This window comes from Podarcis muralis, chromosome 1, assembly GCF_964188315.1.
Source record: "Podarcis muralis chromosome 1, rPodMur119.hap1.1, whole genome shotgun sequence".
Taxonomy (NCBI): domain Eukaryota; kingdom Metazoa; phylum Chordata; class Lepidosauria; order Squamata; family Lacertidae; genus Podarcis; species Podarcis muralis.
In genome coordinates, this window is record NC_135655.1 from 58,091,222 (window position 1) to 58,103,642 (window position 12,421).

General features: G+C 40.7%; 1 protein-coding gene across 10 annotated transcripts in view; it reads right to left on the minus strand.

Moving 5' to 3' along the window:
• ANO1 (anoctamin 1) overlaps positions 1-12,421 on the minus strand; it is a 143,843-nt gene that overhangs the window by 21,380 nt on the left and 110,042 nt on the right. For 3 of the 10 annotated variants that reach the window (XM_077929425.1, XM_077929409.1, XM_077929427.1), the window contains 4 exons: positions 8,590-8,672; positions 5,103-5,114; positions 4,085-4,156; positions 585-662 (listed from right to left, as the gene is read on the minus strand). In XM_077929425.1, coding sequence (XP_077785551.1) covers positions 585-662; positions 4,085-4,156; positions 5,103-5,114; positions 8,590-8,672 — 245 coding nt within the window. The remainder of the gene's footprint in view (positions 1-584; positions 663-4,084; positions 4,157-5,102; positions 5,115-8,589; positions 8,673-12,421) is intronic. The other 7 variants (XM_077929412.1, XM_077929429.1, XM_077929434.1 and 4 more) reach the window with 4 other exon arrangements.

The window sequence follows — 12,421 nt, forward strand, 5'->3', positions numbered from 1 at the left end:
ACAGAATGGGAAGCAGAGTGGCAGCACCTTCTCCTGATGTTACAGGACCTTTAAAGGTTTGGGCAACATCTTTGGGTTCAGATATAGTAACATTAATATCTGATCGTATCTTGTTTATTTTCATGGTCTGCTGAGTGATCACCGTTGTATTTCAACACACTGTGTCATGGAGATTATTTGATTTTTTTAAAGCCTGAAAACAGGGAATGATGTGTTAATATGGCGATGTCATATATAATTACAGAAGGCCACTTCAAGAACAACAAGCATTTAATGTCACATGCATGTCACACGCATGCTGTCTGAGGAAAAACAAACAGCCGCAGGCAACTCTGCCAAGCATCTGGCACGTGCAGAAGTGCCACACCAGTCAATATGTAAGGATTAACCATGCAGTGCCATTCCAAACAAAGAGGTAAACCAGTCCCAACAAGAGTGCTGAAGAAGGGGGCAGGGGGAGGGGGGAAAATACGTATATGTGTATATTAGACAATAAACAGACAAAGTTTGGAAAACAAATCAATTTGTGTTTTCTATAGTTATTCATAGTTCAGAAAGTTTCCACAAATTTGAATGAAATGTACCAATTTCACCCCAGCCATGACTCTCTTAACTCTTTGCCGCCATTTGTTGGCTGCCTCTTCCGGCAATTGCGGGCCCTTCTGATGGCATTTGAAGGAAACAGAAAAGGGTCATGCAATATGGTTGTTACAAAGCATTGACTCATATAGGCAAATAAATCAATACCCTCAGCAAAATATGGACACGCTACAGCTTAAAAACAAATAGAAGCTGCCTTTACTTGTTATGGGCCAATGCTATGTCTTCTGAAATGAAGTAAATTACTATAAGGAAGAAAGTACAAAATAAAACCACAGGAAAATGACCAGTGTTATCTAGTAAAACAACAACAACAAAAACAACAATGCAAAGGATAAAAACGGATCTGTATTATTTTAAGGTGTCACAATATGTGTCAGACAGGAGTCTGATCTCCTTCATAATGAAAGTTATCCGCAAAATCCCACAATATTTTGTAGTGGGATGACTAGAGTCATTTAACTAACCAATGACCTGGAGTCAGGAATGAGTAGCGAGTTTGCAGGTAGAATGAACTTTTTCAGAATGGTGGAACCCAAAGGAGATTGTGGAGAAACCAAGAAGGATCTACCTGCAAGATCTTCACTTTTTTTAGTTCATTTTTGAGATAGGGTGACTGGAATGGAATACAGTATTTCAATCATGTTCACACCATAGATGTACATTAAGAACATTGGGAGTTCCTGCCCCCACATCCATGTTAACTACAATTTAATTCCCCCTCACCACCACCACCACCAATGTTGCATACTGAATAAAAGTTTTCATCGAGCTATTCATCATAAACTGTAAATTTCTTGCTTGGCTAGTCGTACCAGTCTATCTCCCATTAGTACATAAAAATTACTTTCGCTCTTGTTCCAATTTGCATCACTGCATACATACTTACAATGAAATTTAGCTGCCAATTTGTGGCACACTAGCCTAAGCAGTTTGGTGTTGTTTGCAAACTTGAGCAGTTTACTCCTCTCTGCGGTTGAACCATATGGTTAAAAATTTATAACACCTGTCCTCTTATTCCATGCCCGCTAACTTTTATTCTCTCCATATGAACCAACTCAGACCCTGTGATCATCATCCAAGGCCCTTCACTGTGTGCCTCCTCCGTGGGAGGACTGGAGGGTGGCAACCTAAGAAAGGGGCCTTTTCTGTGGTGGCGACTGCTTGTGGTATGCTCTCCCCAGGGAAGCTCGCCTGGCACCTTTGTTATCTTCAGGTGCCAGGCAAAAATAGTCTTCTTCTCTCAGGCCTCTGGCTAATTAAACAATCTATGGCCTTTTAAACTGTGGGCTGGGGGTATTGTTTTTGTTTGGTACTATGGTATGTATTTTTGTGTTTTTATATTGTAAACCTTGTGAGCCTCAGATGGAGGGTGGTATAGAAATTTAATAAATAATAAGAACTTTACACAGGAGCATTTGGTGAGGGAGTTCTCTGGCTCTCACAAATTCTGTAGTAGTTGATTTTTATTTTATTTTAGTGCCAGATCTACACCTTTACAGACCACTACATAACATGTGGCACTTAGAAATCTGTATCAGTGAAAGTGCGTCTAATGTCTGTTCTTCTTCTAGAAAACCAGGACTGTAGTTGTTGTACGGGAGTTTGGTTACAAAGGAGCTTGGAGATGTTAGAAAGGGGAAACACTTAAAATATAAAATTAAGGACTTGAAAATTAGGTAAATCATTCCATAAACCAGTTTGGGTTTCTGCCCCCCCTGGTTTTAAACTAGGATCACGCTGAAATAAATGGAACTAAACTGTTTAAACCCATGGTGAATTAGAATGTGAATTACATGCTTACGTTCTGATCCTGAAGTGACAAATATCTGCAATGGTACACACAGCACTGGTATATAATGGCCTCACAAATGGGCCATACCCATACCCATCCATGATAAAACCTTACTGTCAAAATATTACATGTATAGACACAAATGTAATTGGTTCAGTCACAGCAGAAGTGCCTTCATGTTTAAGCAAATAATCCCCAAAGTTGACCTTAACCTACTTCAACTTCACCCAGTTCTACAGCAAGTAATATTTATGTCTGGCAATGGCTGTTTCCAGTGCAGCACAATTCCAGTGTTGATGAGGCTGCTTCACTAGTCTATCTTCACAGGACATCAGGGCAATGCCGTACAGCAAGATGAGTGTTCCTTTTCTGGAGCAGTGGCTCAAATAACTGAGCCTTGCAAGCATTAATGAAACTGAAAAACCCCACAAATTAAGGTGCCGATTCTGGTATTACAGACCAGACATTCACAACACCTGTCCAACATATGTAAATCTATTGAAAATGGCATCTCATGTAGACTTGAACCTGGAAAATGAAGAAAGTCAATGGGAAACGAAGCAAGAGAAAATAATTACTAAATAGAAATGGTCAGGGAGGGGGAAGTTTGTGGCTTCCTTGGAAATAACTGGACTGGGGTGGGAAGGAGAGAAAATGGTGATTAACCAGATGCAGATCCACTAGGCAACTATACAGTGCAATCTGTCCAGGTGTGTTTGGGCCATTTCACACATTATACAGAGGTAAGCTTGGATTTGGCACGGAGTGTATATTCAACAGACAGCTGCAGCTAATCACGGCTTTCTTACACGTGTCCCTGTACAATACATCCCTCACTCTAGTCACAGTCTGTTTTTATAGCTATAGAGGAGGCTGCCCACTGTATTCCTGCATGTAGTCAATTTTCTTCTAATAATAGATTTACGGCAGGGTCCCCTGGAGTGAGCTCGTCAAGAAAAAGCAATTCTTATTCTTTTACATTCTAAAAGTAGATCTTTTAAGGTATACCTCCAATTTTCATTCCGGGGGGAAAGTCCCAGTTGTCAGAACTTTGGGAAACACCAATATAGTGCGTTCAATTCTGTGCACATATATTAATGCTATTTTCACAGGCTTCTGTAGTTGTCCTGGCTTTGAATAAACTGTTGTTGTTGCAGAGATGCAAACTGCTATTATATTCACGAGCCATGATTTAGGTGTGAGAATGTGCACAGAATAAGGCTGCACGCGCTCTAAGGAATTATTGGAATCTTAAAACAATTCCTATGGTCACTATCCCTGTGATGAACCCACATCTGTATTATCCCTACAGAGCTCAGATTATTTTACTGCAGCAACGGCCGTCTAAACATTGTTGGACCCCAACTCTCACCAGCCCCAGCCAACATGGCCAATAGTCAGGGGTGATGGGAATTGTAGTCCCAAACATCTGGAGGGCCAGAGTTTGCTTATGCCTGATCTAGAAGGTCACAAGTTCTCCCCGTTTGTGTAGCTACCCTCTCTTGCTCACCTGTCCTTGGGTGTCCATCTCTTTGGGATCTTTTTGGGTGTCCATCTCTATCTGTCTTTCTTTATATGTGAAGTTAAAGAATGGTAATGGAGGTGGAGAGTTGCTGTTTGTTATTGTATGCCATTGTAAATGGGGAAACCTTAACTATGAATAAAAAAAAATCTACATTGTAAGCTTACCTCTTTATTTTTGGATTCTTTCCTTAGTGATTTTTCTAACACTTTAGCTTCATATTCAGCCCTGGGGTGATCCTGCAAATAAGTCAATAGGCTAGTGAGCCATGAAACCCATTTTCTACCCATTCAAATGTTCAAGAACAAAAACAAATAAAGGTTCCAGTGTAATTTAATTTTAAAAAAATTAAATGTTAATCTTATTTGAAAAATAAAATGTTAGGATTTAATTTAAAATGCTTGCTCATGTCATTGCTCTCTGTTGGTGTGCTATAATCTGCAATGCTGCTTGCTCAGCTGATGTCCTTGCCTTGATGGTGACACTGCTGCTGCAAGATTGGCTGCTCTCCTCTCTCATATGACACAGCAGCTGCATCACACAGTTAGGGATGGGACAAAGGCAGGATTATGGCCAGCAGCAGTGCAAATCAAGTACAACGCTGCAACAATTTCTCTAGCAGCAAATGGTTTATATTGCATAATGTGCTGAGTTGCAGCCTTGCAATTCATTTTAAACTGGAACCTTTCATTTCAGTCATTGCACAGAGGTCATTTGTAGATGCAGATGAAGACTGTTCATCTGAGCTGATGTTACCATAAATGACCCAAGAAGGGGCTGGGACAGCAATAAGGTGGTTTGAGTTTAAGCATTCAGTTCATGGACACCTGAGATGCTCTTTCTTATCAGTTAACCTGATCGGTCTTGCCAAAAGAATGCATTTCAGATTTGCCAAACACACTGGAAAAATATGTGAAAATAATCAGAAGTTGAAGGAATGAGACAGCCAAAAGATTCAGAAAGTGCCTTAAAAATGCATTAGATGGATATGGGAATGGATATGAAAAAGTCCCAACAGGGATATATATATATACAGTATAGGAAGAAAGAATCATTGCAGTGGAAGGAAATCAGATGCTAGGAAAAAAGAATGAGGTGAGATCAGAAGGCATCTTTCACCACTCAACAGATCAAAAAGGTAGAGAAATTTCAAAAAAATAAATAAAAATAAAAATAAATCCAAACCTTGACTGCCTCCTTCAGGAAACCATAAAAAACACAAACAAACATAAAAATTAAAATTACTTCACTGTTGCACAATTCTGCACTGGATACAATTGTTTTTATTCATGTGAATGTGGCTGAAGGAATCAGAAGAGACATGGCTGCATCTTTGGGGAAACTGTCTTCTTTTGCATTTATATTAATGTTATATTGGTAGCATGAAAGGAAACATATTATTGCATCAAGATGAATGAGTTTAAGTAACATGGTGGTATACAGTCTAGATGGTGACATGTGATTAAACCCTCAATGGAATAAGCAACAACTACATGAAAGAACAGTTGTGCACTGGAGTTCCAGCCAGTGTTCATTTCAATGGGACGAGAAGCTCCTGGGGATTTTGTCTCACACTATTTAACCTCTTCAGTCTTCAGCAGGATTTAAATGCATGCTCAAGAGCTTGGCTCATAGGGCTGAATTAGTGGGACTGGAGTGTGTTAAGTGAAAAGTAAAATACATTCTATTAACAGCAGTTATCTCAGGTCACAGGCTGTTACCATTGCAGAGAACACTGAACATAACCCTGAAAGATATTTGCCACTAGAAGGATACAGTTAATCCTTTCCACTTTCATGTAAGCTAACAACAAGGTACCAAAAATAAAAGAACAGTTGTCTTATGGTATCCATAAAAACATCCTCCCATTGTTATCCAATAGGTTACGTCTCAATCCTAGGTATGCATGTGGGGTTCATGTTAGCCCAGCGACATGTTTGCAGGCAAACAACAGGATCAGGGCCTTAGAACACTTTGATGTCACTGAAGACCTTTCAACACAATGGTCAAAAAAATATTAAGGCTGTAATTTCAATATGTATCACCTTTGACATTGAGTGTAGAGGCTTGATAAAGATCAGCTGACAGTGTAATCCCTGTCACGTTTGGGTGTCTGCTGGGTGTACATGTAGACATCTGCAGGAAGCAGATGACCCACCCTAAATTCCGTTATCCCAGCCCTAAATTAATGATTACACTAAAGTGAATATTTAGTTTGATAGACAAAATTGTGCCTCTGATTAACTGTACAGCGTTTTAAACATTTTAATGTAAGCACTGCAGTTGGCAAACATTATCTTAAAAGAGGTTTTCCTTGTGCTCTCTCATAAAAGAGGAAATGTCTCTTCTAAGATGATGCTTAAGATGACACACATATACACAACCTAAAAACAAAGTACTGTATGCATTTGCTTCAGAACTATCGTTTTTATTCAAATGCAAATTCAGTTGGTTTACTCAGCTCAGATTTCTTTAACTGTAAAGTAAGCCCTCAACTTACACAGGGGTTCTGGTTCTGGGGATCGCACCTGAAGCTGAAATTGCATATTTTATTTTATTTATATATTTTTGTTTGCCAAGTGCATAAAGCTGAACGTGCACAAGTTAAATGCTCATAGGTTGTGGGTTTGCTGTATACTATGCTATGTTATGCCAAAACTAGCTGTGATTTATGGTAGTAGAAGATCCTCACAACAGTTCAATGGAACCTTGTCTGCTCACCAGAGTTTTAAAATATGAGAGATATGAACTCTAACCCTGGAGAGGCAGAGGACACAGTGCAAAAATAAATTTAAAAGAGAAAGCGGAGGGATAGGAAAGTTGCAAAATGGGAATGTTTGTTGGAGAGAAGGGAGTAGCCTCAGGGTAACCGATTAAGTAGCCTCTCCTTAATCACACCCGTTCTACTCCTGACTTCAGTGACCTGGTTTTGGTTAAAATATTTGGTGCGGTTCTAATCTAACACTGAGTGTCAGCAAAACCCACCAACTGAACCTTCCAAAAATAAATTTGAGGGAAGTTGTGGCAAGTCAGAAACAGATAAATCCTTTAGGTTCACGAGCCTTTCCTAACTGCAAGAGGCAGTGATTGAGACATCCAGACAGAAACCACAGAAGTCCTCTTCAGGCATTCAGCCTGAACAGGCAATGGCAAAAACAATGACCAATTTTCCTGCAATAAGAAGGCAGGTAGTAAGAGGGAGGCTTCTAAGTACTCGGCCCTCCAGATGTTTTGGGACTACAACTCCCATCATCCCTAGCTAACAGGACCAGTGGCCAGGGATGATGGGAATTGTAGTCCCAAAACATCTGGAGGGCTGAGTTTGCCTGTGCCTGGTCAAGCTGAATGTGCTCTGAAACTCCCTTCAGACACGCTGAATGAGCAAATGGTGGGAGTGAAGGAGTGGGGCAGGACATGTAGGGGTGTACATGAGAGGCTGAAGTGCATGCCTCAAGCTCCCTATACACATTTTGCTCTTGTTTAGGCTACTAAACACCTCAAAAATTTATGCAACTCTGTCTTGAACCTAGTTTAGTGTAGTAACTTCATCCACTGTGGCCCAGTTTGCATGTCACAGCAAACATAGGTAAATGTTGGTCATGAGCACACTTTTCTTAGGCGCTTAGGTCCTTCCTGTTTGCATACTGAGGAAACAAATCATGATTCCTAGCTTAGCTTTATGTAGGAACAAGGGACCATGGTTTGTTTTATTCCAGCAAACCCTGATTAGTAAGCTACAGAAAGTGGTTTGTTAGGAGTAAAATGAACAATCCCTGGTTCAAATCCCAAAACTAGGGGTTATGGTTTGTTTCCTTTCAGCGTGACCTAGATCGTAGGGTTCATCGTGACATGCGATTGAAACCAGTCACACAATTCTAATTTGGAAGCCCGGAAGTTATTTTATAAATAAAAGCTCACAACTAACAGCGAAAGGCTACTTGATTTCCTTATTAAACTTTTAAAGCAGTATTTTAAGCAGTATTTATTCACTTTTTGAAAATGGAACTGTAAGGGATGGATTATACAAACACTGGATTGATTCACAAACTATTTCTAGGGAAATTTACATTTCAGGAAAAAAAATGAAAAAACTAAACATTAAAACGTAACAGCAAAACAGCAGAAAACATTCTTTCAAAACAATCAACATTTTCCTTTTTGCAGTTCTTAAATTATGTCAGTGCTCTCTAATATTTTCTACATAATTTGCTGTCTTGAATTATTTTACCTTTCAATCAATGTTTGATATGCTGAATACAAGCTATAGTTTAAAAATCTAGGCTCACACAGAAAAGACAACTGAAGTACTTGCCACCCTGCATTTAGGAGGGAATTATTCTCAAAACAGAGCAAATCACACAATTCTTTATTCCACTCCCCCTCCCGTTCTTCTTCATGGGTGTGCTCACTTAACACGTTTCCTGTATCAAGGGAGTCGTTTGCAAGCTATATATGTTTTAATGCCCACAACACTAGGCGTGACCCTCATTTTATAGCTCTAACGTTATGCTTCCATGGTAACAAGACACGCTACCGTACTACCACACCCTTCCCAAACTTAGAAATAGTATATGTGCAGGATTTTCCTTTCCAATGGGTCAACAACTAAAAATGAAAGACCATTTGGCAGATGTAACAACCAATGAAATAGCACATAACAAAATTAACTTACTTCCTCTTCTTCAAACCCAGTCAGATCCCATCTGTAGTTCAGACGCATCTGTTTTCTCTTCCAGTGTTCCATGAATGTAGCAGCTGGGTGGTTAAAAGAAAAAAAATACTTAAGAAGAGCAGGCTAATTCTACCACTTGCTATTTGTTATGGTTTCCATTAACAAAACCAGAGATGGTTACATATGCTATACAGCACACTACTTTCTTTCCTCTCCAAAGATAAATTAAAACATTTCTTTAAAATCCCAAAGTAGAATGGAAGACCCTACTGCAGGCATGGCCAAACCTGGCCCACCAGCTGTTTTGGGACTACAACTCCCATCATCCCTAGCTAACAGGACCAGCAGTCAGGGATAATGGGAATTGTAGTCCCAGAACTGCTGGAGGGCCAAGTTTGGTCATGCCTGCCCTACTGCCTTTAAGACTGATAATTGTAACTGATTTGATAACATTGGGTTACTAGTAAGTCTAAACACAAGAGAGGACACTTAATGCTGTTTTTGCAATTTTCATTTACAAATATTGTAGAAATAAAACAAAATAAAAGTTGCCTTGACTTTATTTACAAATATATAAGCAGTACATAAGATGTAAAGGTAAAGGTAAAGATGAGGCACTCCTAAAAGGCAGAAGATTCACTATGGCATGCCAGATCCCCAGACAAATGCCTCAGCTCCCAATATGCCTTCAGCCAACTTACCACTCTTTTTCCTTTTGCCAATTCCACAGAATCTGCCTTTCTCTCCCCATGGCTGTGTATGTGTGTTTCACCTGTCTCAAGCTCTGATGGGGATCTCATTTAAACACAAGTGTTCCCAATTATTCCTGAGCGATTAGCATCCATGGAGGCTCAAGCAACTATTCTGGGCTATTAACCCACAATTTTCAAGAGGGATTTAATATTCAAGCTGTGCGAAGGGTGAGGATCGCTCAAATTTGAAATGCCCCCACTTGCAACCAAAGCTGTGGTCCATTTTGTTTGTCATCTCAGACCCTGTTTCCCAAATCTGGATTCATGCTTGAAATGGGTCACAGACCCCTTCTTCTCTCCTATGCCAGTTCATAGGCAAAGGGAGGGGGAGACTTTAGGGAGTCTAGCTCACTAATAGGCAGGTTGACTGATTGACTGGTTAACTTAGGCATAGGCAAACTCGGCCCTCCAGATGTTTTGGGACTACAACTCCCATCATCCCTAGCTAACAGGACCAGTGGTCAGGGATGGTGGGAATTATAGTTCCAAAACATCTGGAGGCTGAGTTTGCCTATGCCTGGGTTAACTCTAGAATTTGACATGGTGCTTGTGAATGCTCAGAAACTTATAAACCTTTATACACTTCTAAGCATTTCAATTAAAGCATCACTTCTTGTGAGAACAATGTTGGGGAATGGAAGAACCTGCACTCTGACACCTGAGATGTGTATTTTTGGAACCTACCTTACTTTTGTGATAGTAATTTGTTTTAAACTGTTTGGCATGTTATATTTTAAATTGTTGTAACCTGTCTTGGGACCTTAGGGTGAAGGGTGGGTAAATAGTAGGAGCAATAAATTATTTATTACACACACACACACACACACACACACACCACACCATTTATCAAAAGATCTCAGGGAGGTGTGCAACTTTAGAAACACATTACATTCCCTTGTTGCCACCCTCTGAACCTCTCTGGGAGTGGAGACATAGAGAAGGGCCTGAGATGACAAGTGCATGGTCTGGGTTAGTTTGTATGAGGAGAGGCGGTTCTTAAGGTATTGAGGCCCTGAGCTGTGTAAGGCTTTATAGGTTAACACCAGCACTTTGAATTGGAAACTGATCAGCAGCCAGTGCAGTTATGCCAGGTTTGGTGTTATACGCTCAAACTGTCTTGTTCTGGTGAGCAATCTGGCCATTGCATTCTGCACCAGCTGAAGTTTCCGAATCGTCTTCAGAGACAGCCCTGCGTATAATGCATTGCAGTAATTCAACCTAGAGGTTGTTGGAGTGTAGGCCATAGAAGTTAGGCTTTCCCTGTCCAGATAGGGGCATAGCTGGGCCACCAACCGAAGCTGGCAGAAGGCACTCCACACCACTGAGGCCACTTGGGCCTCAAGTGACAGCAGCGGATCCAGGAGCACCCCCAAGCTATGTACCTGTTCTCTCAGAGGGAGTGTAACCTCCTCAAGAGCAGGCAATCTTCCACCCATCCAGCCCAGGGAACCACCTAGTACCAGTGCCTCAGTCTTATCTGGATTGAGCTTCAGTTTATTGGCTCTCATCCATTACTGAAGCAAGGCACCAGTCCAGCACATCCACTGCCACACCTGCAGATGTAAAGGAGAGATAGAGCTGTGTGTCACCAGCGTACCGCTGACAACACACACCAAAAGGCTGGATGACTCCTTGCCTCAAACTCCTTGGAGGAAAGGCAAGATATAAATATAAGACATAAATACATGAATTGGAGCACCCACCTGTTGCAGGTTAGCCCCTCGCTTCATGAAAATGAGACTGCAGGGGCAATCTATTATCTGGGTTTCCCCCCTATTCTTTGAAAACATTAATAAAACCTTGCATTTTTGTTAAGCATTTGCAATGAGTGATCACAGGGGAAACCCTCCCGATAAAGTAATTGTCAGCCTGAAGCTGCAATAATATGTTTGGGGCTGCTGGAACCTCTGCATCAATCCTCAATTCCATTACTTGCAAATTTCAGCGGCAGCACTATTTGGGACTTATGCAGATTTCCTTAAGGTGAAATCATCTTAAATCCAAGCACTTCAGCTTAACTGGACAAATGACTTACAAGAAAATATGTAAAGAAGGAAATGTAAAACCAGTAATTGCGCTGGAACCTAGAGAGTGGCTATAATTTCATTTTCAATGGGGACGCTACTATAAAGGAGGGGCACAGTGACAACTCTTAAGCTGCAGCAAACACAGCTTGTGTACATCAATCTATGTGCCACTGAGGTTGGGGAAGGCCCTGGGGACATGGATTTCAATACTGGGAACAGACCAGCACTACACAGTAAATAAGTAATTGTGAAAGAAGTAAGCGTGCTGAGAAAGCCTAACCCCAGGGGAATTGCTCCGAAGTGACTGCTAACAGATGTGATCAACAAGCTGTACTGAAATCCCAGTAAAACCCCGGAGAAAAGGAAAATGAGAGGAACTAGGCAAGGTCTCCACGTATCTTAATTACGCAGCAACAATGGGAATTTGCCAAAATGTTTTAATCATGTTTTATTCAGTTCTGTTAATCTGTTCTGTATCTCCTGTGCATAAATCTTAGAAACTCATTGCACACTGACATCATAATTATATATAATAAAAAATTATAATCCTTAAAATGGTGCTTTTGGCTTTCTGTAGCTTGTTGATAGCTTTTTGGGGATGCTTGGTATACTTGCTGAATGGTACATGCATATAAAGTGAGAATTATGGATAATGAAAGACTTCTCTCCCCCACCCCCCTTGGCTACCAGGAATCCCTCTTTTACAGCGTTAGTTTACAAAGCCATAAAGGAACTGTATCACTCTCTAACATGCAGATATGCTAGGTCCAAGGAGATGACCAGGATGTGTCTTTGTAGCTGGATGCTTGTGTTTGTGTGTGGACCATGCAGTGAAACTTTTTTTTTTAACGTCTACTCTCCAAATCACTGGTTGTGCATGCATTTTTGTCATGATGTCATGCAACCTTGGCCTCAAAGAACAGAGTGCAGCCACAAACCATCAGGCTGCCATTTGAAACCATAGCTCAGTGGGAGAGCACGTGCTTGAGTGCAGAATGTCCCCAAGTACGCTCCCTGCACAGCTTCAGCTCAAAGCAGATTCATGGGGAAAAG